Source organism: Monodon monoceros, unplaced genomic scaffold (assembly GCF_005190385.1).
Source record: "Monodon monoceros isolate NGI ecotype Baffin Bay Population unplaced genomic scaffold, NGI_Narwhal_1 Super_Scaffold_1, whole genome shotgun sequence".
Classification (NCBI taxonomy): Eukaryota; Metazoa; Chordata; class Mammalia; order Artiodactyla; family Monodontidae; genus Monodon; species Monodon monoceros.
The window spans coordinates 4,316,886-4,324,765 of NW_021703765.1; the positions used below are offsets into that span (position 1 = coordinate 4,316,886).

The following is a 7,880-nucleotide window of genomic DNA, read 5'->3' on the forward strand; positions in this document are numbered from 1 at the left end:
CACACACACACACACACACACACACACACACACACACACACACACACCCTACCCCCGCCACCTCAAAGTGAATTTCAGAGGATAGAAGGGAAGAATCTAAGTAGGTCTCAGCTGCTCCCTGAATTACAGATCATAAATATATATACAGATCAGCATATAAATATGACTATCATGCTATTTTAAACTTTGGAACGCTAGATCGAAATAAATCTAGGCACTTAATCTGCTATTAATTTTTGCAGTCAGATGGATCAAACTGTGTATTTGATAACCTAGATGGAACCTAAAATGCTAATTACTGTATAATAATTTTTTTTTTTAAATCTCAGTAAAAGCGAGTACTTTGGAAATGGTAGTTTTACAGATGTTTTTCCTTTCATAATGGACCTTACTTTTTTTTTTCTTAATTGCAGGATGACAGGTCAAAGATAACCAAGCCTTCGGTAAGTGTGACCATCTCCAGTATCTCAGCTATAGTTATCTGCACTGTATTTCATACCTGTCAAACTGGAGGGCATTTATTTACCTGAGGCCAGCGTAGGTCTTTCTAGGTTAGATGAATATGTACCCTGTTGTCTCAGCAAAATTTTTTGTTTGTTTAGGCCGCTCAGTATATTTCATTAGGATAGCTTGTGTATTCTCGTCACAAGACTCTCAATACTTAAAATAACTTTTTCACCATAATTATCAACAGATACCTTTTGAAGAGCTACTTTTTATAAGTAGCATTGTGCTTCTGATCTGAAAGATTTGACATAAGCCTTCTTTTCAGAGAACTTAAAATCTGAGCAGAGGTCTTAATACTTAAACCTTTAAGGACACTACCTATGTCTTCATCTTCACGTCTCTGGGACATAGTAGGTGTTCAGTAAATATTTGTTGGTTGAATTTAATGTTAATTAAAGAACTTTTTGATGTATTTTTCCTTAAGGAAGGAAAATAATTCTAGTAGTGCTACTTTTATGCCCTGGTTCACTAGCCCTTCTCTCTGAACTGATCACCTCACTTAGATGACTTAGTACCTTTTTTGAGGCTCCTTTTTGGACTGTTGAAATTCTGTGATACATGAAGTTTTTTGCTTTTTCTCTAAAGTCTGTCAGGGAAAAAGTGTAATTTTTCCCATTAGGTGTTCAGTATGTTAGTAAGCTTGGTGCATATCATTCAGCTGTAGTAAAACAAGAATTTGCTAAGGATTGTTACCTGAACTTGGAGCTAATGTAGGTCCAACCATGTCCTGAACCACGATTCCTACCAGCAGAAAGCAAGCACCAATTAGAGCTAAGATCTCCTACATAACTGTTTTACTTCTGAGAGACAGACTCTTCCTTTAGAACATATGTGACTTCGCTGACTTTAGAGCAGAACTGGAGGAATATGGGACAGAAACTTGCTATTTTTCTTAGAGGCCATAAGCAGACACAGTGAAAGAAAATACATGACCACTTTCCTAGATTTATCTTTTCTGTGCTTCTAGTTTATCAGAAGACTCTCGTTCCTTGTTGGGTGTGTCTTATAATCATTCCATCTATCTCCAGTCTGATAAATGTACACTGTGGTCTGAATTTTTGAAATTTTGCCTGCTGAAGATTTTCAAATTGTGAAGGAAGCTGCACCAAAGATTATTAGCTTGAACCTGCCCAAAGGGAAACAGGTGAAGTTGCCAAGTTAAGATATTTGTAGACACAGAGACACATTTTTAAGTAAGCAAATCCAGATCTATCAATTTGACATGGACGATATCATTAGTGGCAATACCTACTGTTAGGATTTTGTGGTTGCAGTTTTCAAAACATTGCTATGTTAGTGAATTGATTTGGTTCTCATGATATCACGGGGGAATTCCTGGACCTTCTAGGGAAGGTGAAGGCAATGAAACTCAACCTTGTTCCAGGCTTTGACCTTGTTCAAGGTCACACACTGCAGAACCACTGCTAGCACCCACTTAAGGCTTGGCAGTTGCAAGTCTCTCATGCCTCCGTAGGCTCTAGCCTTCGCATCAAAGGCATCACTCCATCAGCAGTATTTTTAGGAAAGCCTTCCCGTGAAGAAATAGGCTAAATGAGATGAAGTTATAAATGAGGTGACTTTGATTTGCAAAAGCTCAATGGGCTGTGCATGCTTTTATTGAGAGCTTATCATGTACTGATTTCATTGTTAACCTTTTCCTACTTGAAATTGAACCCCTCAAGGTCACGGAGTGAACAGGAGGCACAGCCTGTAATAAAGACCAGAGTCTTTTTTTCCCTGTTCTGACAAATTTGTTAGTTACATACCAAAACCCAACTGTGGCCCAAGTGCTAATTCAAACTTGCCTTAACTCTTAAGCATCCCTGGGTTAAGAGCCTAACAGATAATAAGCAATCAAAAATGCATATTGTCTTTTACAGTTCAGCTCTTTAGAGGATCATTGTTGTTGCTGGTGGTGACGATGCACTAGTAGTGGAAGGCAAGCCAGCCAAGTTTCCATGCCGAGTTGTCAGCATGTTTGGTGAAATGCATGTGCTCGGTATAACAAAATAACAGATCCGTGTTTGCCTTCTGTTTACTATTTCAGGCTTAGCTGTCTAGTGTGACAATAACATTTTACCTTAAATGAACTGTTGTATTTGTTTCAGAACTGATTATGTCTTTCTTTATATGTCTCTAATAGCTAAATAATATTTTCTCATTGTCCAGTTACTTCTAGTAATCCTTATTAATTTTATTCATCTATGCAAAATTTGAAACCTAATCTTGCAGTAGTTATGGATACATTTTGTAGTCTCTAAGATTTAATATTGCTTAAAAAGATAATAACTGTGAAGTTTTCTTTTAAATGACTATTTTTTTCCCTCCTCCTGTGTCAGGAATCTTAAAGGCCATGTTACCAGGTTGGTGGGTCTCACAACTGCTTTGCTTGCTCTTCCTGGAAGGTTTCTGCCTTTCCACGGGAATGTCTTTAACTCGCCTTGCTGTGTGTAGCTTTGCCTCACTGCAAATCGCTGATTGTTTTGCTAATGGTTTTTTACCTTGAGTTTTGGGAAACTACAGAGATAGAACTCTGTGAAGCTGCCTTATTTCTGGCTACCTTTCTTTGAGGCACTAATACTTTTGCTGGTGTGGCGCTTCAAAAGAATGCTTCTTAACAAGTTTTTAAGCCCGAAAAAGCTTACATTTCATTAGGCCTTAGTTACCCCGCTGTTTGGGGAAGTATGCATCTTCCTAGAGCCATCCATAGTTCATTTTCATGGTACTGACAGGAAGGACCCCACTCAGAAAGTGCTGGAAAGTGATACAGGCTGTAACTGAAAGACCGCGGCATTTGAAGGTTTCTTGGTGGGTGACAGTGTGAAGTCAGCCTGTGACGCCTCCAGTGTCTTTTTAGAGCCTTCTTGACAGAGTTAAAGAAGGCCAGGAAAGGTGGTCCAGACTGTTATAATTTAAGTGATACTTCTTATTTTTTCTTTTTGGTTGACATGTCTTTTTATGTAATCTGGGTACACTTTTACTTCATATGAGATTTGATGAAATAACTGATGTTTTTATTGAACATTTCATTCATGCATTTGAAAAATGAAACAAAGATAATGAAACTTTAAAGATAATGATAGGTTCTGTATATGTATAAATGATACCTGTGTTCGGTTTCTATGTTAAAGTATTTAGATGTGCAGAATATTTTAGGTAGCCTATTAATTTTTAACATTTTCTTTCAAATTATCTAATTTTTTTTCTTCTGAAAAAATGTTGAAATTAGGTATTCAGGTGAGAAGTTTATGATATAATTTTCCCTTTCAACTGTTTTTGAAGAATGCACTGAATAAGAAGAATGAATTGAATAAACTATTGTGATCTTGTTTTTTTTGTTTTTTTTTTTGCGGTACGCGGGCGTCTCACTGCTGTGGCCTCTCCCGTTGCGGAGCACAGGCTCCGGACGCGCAGGGTCAGCGGCCATGGCTCACAGGCCCAGCCGCTCCGCGGCATGTGGGATCTTCCCGGACCGGGGCACGAACCCGTGTCCCCTGCAGCGGCAGGCGGACTCTCAACCACTGCGCCACCAGGGAAGCCCTGTGATCTTGTTTTAAAACAGGTTTTAGTCAATTGAATAAATGTTTAGATGTTCCCCTTAACTTACTTTACTTTTTCTCTTGTGTTTCAGGAAACTCTTATTACTACTATTGATTCTAATTCCAGGTATGTGGTAGTTTTCTTTAAAAGCATTATTGTGATCAGAAGGCTCCTAAAATCAGAGTTGGACTGGGGGCCTCTCCCCTCATCCGAGGTGCCTCTGTTGCTCCGGCTCCCGCCGTGTGCCTCTCAGTGGACAGGCCAGGGGTCATCTCCACTTAGCACCCAGACTACCCAGGGCCTTCCCTCCTCAACTGTCTGACAGTTCCGACCGTGGACACTTTAGAGCGACCCCAGATCTCACCCTCCAGCTGCATCTACCTTAAGGAACAGAACAAATGTAGTCTCCTGTTCCCCCGTGGCAGTCCTGTGACCTGGGCAATCTTTTAGTCTCCAGGCGGACATTCCTCATTTCCTTCCTCATTTGATATGTGGTCAGTTTCTTAAATTGTCATGATTATACCTCCCTAAGCATGGCTCAGTTTTCCCTTGTCCCTTTTTTAGGTTGGTCTTAAAATCGAATGCAGTAATCCAGTGTAGCATGAATCACTTGTTCTAAGGACTAGATTGCTTTATTATAGTTTAAGATCATAATGACATTTTTGGCAGCTCTACCATCCTGACTTGTTTAATTGCCATTATATACATTTTTGGGGACTCAAGCTCAAAGCTACACAGTCCTGCTTATTAATTTCACCCTGTCAAATTTTGCTGCCCCCAGGCTGTCAGTGTTCTGGTACATTCCCTGCAGTATTTCCTTATTTCCTCTTGCTTTCCCCTGAAATGTCAGTCTCCTTCTAAATGGAAACTGAAAACCTACTAAATTACACTTATAATCCTTTTGCAATTTAAATCTTTATTTTGAACTTGATCTTTGAATGGGTTGATATGTGAAGAATATTAAAGGGTAGAAAGTTTATGACAGAAAATATATGTATACGTAGCTGTCACCAGCTCTTTATTCAGATTCTGAAACCTATACATTAATTTCTGTTTTCTAAGAAATTATAGGTTCAAATCTGTATTGAAGATCTTCCTAACCCTGCCCCTGATATCATCTGTCATTTATAGTAGATCAAAAATTCTATGCATCAGGACCAAACAATGTGTAAATTAGGGATTTTTGTGAATTTACACCACAAATTAAGTAATTTGGGCATGTTGTTTATTAACACGTTAAACCTACTACACACATGTAAAGAGTAGATTTTCAAAACAAAATCACAGAATGTTGAGCTGTGGTGCTAGTAGCAACCGTAGTAATCCCATGCTTCAAACTCCTTAACTTTATGCTCAGGGGACGTGATTTGCCCTTGGCTATAGAGCTTGCTGATGGCTCTCTTGAAATGAGAACCTTGGTCTTCTGGTTCTCAGTTCAGTGCCATTTTCAATTCTTGACTTACGGATGTAACTAGAATAAAACCTGCTAGGAATATTCACTTCCGTGAACTTCTGATATGTAACCCAGAGTTGATGTCTTTTCGATAAGTCACTAGTTCTAGGTGGCATCTGTTGGGGGAGTGATTCATAGCTCTTTGTATAAGTACATAGAAACAGATCTAAATGGAACTGGGAGGACATTAGTTTTCTTATAAGGCTGGAAGGACAGACCAGTTGCCAGTATACCAGGACATGTGTTGTCTCACTGCACGTTCAGCAATTCAGTTACCTTTTCACCCAAAAAAGTTAGAGAGGCAATAAAAACATGCCACGGTGACTTTTCATGGTAAAGAGAAGGAGCACAGTTTTGAGTGCCCTCCTTTGAACACCATGCAAGCATCACTGCTGTTTCTTTCCAGCTGGTGGACCAATTGGGTGATCCCAGCCATCTCAGCACTGGTTGTAGCCCTGATGTATCACTTCTACACATCGGAACACTAAACACGTTCTCAGAAGCCAATGGAAGAAAAGACTGCTTTGGTCTGGGGAGAAAGAAGCCACCGTTAACTGCTTCAACTGACAGAACCCTGCACCTGAAAATGATTTGAATACACCTGTTTTCCTTTCCTCCTGCATTAGACACAAAACAAACGAAAAGAACTGTCCTTTCTGCTCCTGAGCGTTTAGAGCGTGCCTTTTTATCCATCAGCTTTGTTTTGATGTTCCACCACTATGTCATTTGCTTATTGTGGGCACAGTCCTTTAAAACATACCACCATGTTTGGCTGTCTGATGTGTAATTGTCTTTAATGTTTGGAATCTAATTATTTGGCGGTCATTTAATTTGCTAATCTTTCAGATCCAAGTTGTCTGTCTGATGTGAGCAGGGATATCCTTGGATCTCTTCTTGCGCTGCTTCATCTAATTGAATAATCAGGTATTGAATGTTTCCAATGTAGTTTTTTTTTTTAAAGGAAATTAAGGAAGGCCCAGAAATAACAGCTTAAAGATTTCTAATAATTGTTCCACTTGAACAATCATATAGATGATAAAAAGAGAAAGTGGCCTGCAAGACCTAGAAAAGATACTCCATCTTTTCTTTGATTAAAAACACCAGCAACATCAACAAAAGACTGTGAACCATGAGAGAACATTACCACTGTCCATTCTCTCAGCTTAAACATGTCATTCCGAAGAGATTCTCAGTTATACAGGTTCTCAGGTTTTACAGACTCCTCCTTCAGAGGTGAAAACTGTTTACGTGCTCCTGTAAAGAAATGTTGATTCCCTAATTTGTAAAAACACACATTTGAAAGAGATTGTGGGACATTTGGAATCTGATTTTTGAAGAAATTTAGCTCTGGTGATGGGCCATGAAGAACTCTGGTGTGGACTGATTCAGTCATCCCGTCTTTGTTTATTTTTCTCTGCCCAGTGCTTTTTTCTTTAAATGTCGAAACTTGAGAGCTGAATTTATAGACTCGAAGTACTTTGTAGTTAGCAATGATTGTCCATTGGCCTGCTCGCCGACTGACGAGCCATGGAGTTCTTCAGAAATAACTAAACACATTGGAAAGGAATGTGTTTAAATTACAGAGCAGAGATTTTTATAATCAATGACATGTATTACCCTCTGCCTTTTGTGTCACTGGAAGTTAGAGCGAATGTAGGAGGGCAGTGGGGCAGCTGTCTCTATCACATGGGAAAATACCTTGCAGAGGAATCCTTTGTTTAGATTTTAATAAACATAAGCCTGGAACAGAATCATGCCTCTTGTAATGGACTTGAAGTGCCTGACACATCCCTCTGCGTTTTGATGCATCCACAGACGAGTCAGCAGGCTCTGCTGTAACATGCTGTCGTGACTGTAATCATGGATGGGTCAGTAGCTAAATAAAAATGACTGTGGGACCTTCACTCTGCTTTTTGGTGCTGCCGTATCAAGGATATCCATGTCGAGTTCCACGGTTCTACCTCTAAGATAGGAGAGCAGTCGGTTCACTGCTCCGGGCGTGGTTTTCAGCATCATTATGAAGGGTGTGTCTGGAAATAAACAGTATAACCAAAGGGATTAAGGCAAGAAATTAGTGCCCTGGTGAGCGTTTCTGCATCTGCCCTCTCCCACTCCCCCACCCCACCACGCCATAGATAGGGGCTCTGCAGGTTCCTGTGAAGCTTGGAATGAAATGACCACCAAGCTTGCACTCTTCTGCCTGGCCCACACGTGCAGTGAATGTTTGCACGTCCCCCATCTGGATCTCTTAGAGAAGAGCTTGCTTTGAATTTGGATGAGATACTTGGTGTGTGAAATTTGAACAAAGCAAATCGTACAATAATTGCGATATTTACAGTTAAAAGCCATGTCCTGTCTGTGTGCAGAAATCTCTGTGAGT

At 39.8% G+C, this 7,880-nt stretch overlaps 1 protein-coding gene across 2 annotated transcripts in view; it reads left to right on the forward strand.

The window, feature by feature from the left end:
- Positions 1 to 7,454, forward strand: part of LOC114897068 (cytochrome b5) — a 27,663-nt gene extending 20,209 nt beyond the window's left edge. The window contains exons 3-5 of one of the 2 annotated variants that reach the window (XM_029225705.1): positions 414 to 443; positions 4,139 to 4,173; positions 6,347 to 7,420. In XM_029225705.1, coding sequence (XP_029081538.1) covers positions 414 to 443; positions 4,139 to 4,173; positions 6,347 to 6,365 — 84 coding nt within the window. In that variant the 3' untranslated portion in view covers positions 6,366 to 7,420. Of the gene's footprint in view, positions 1 to 413; positions 444 to 4,138; positions 4,174 to 5,906 lie in introns of both variants that reach the window. The other variant, XM_029225716.1, reaches the window with a different exon arrangement.
- Positions 7,455 to 7,880: the final 426 nt, after the last annotated feature.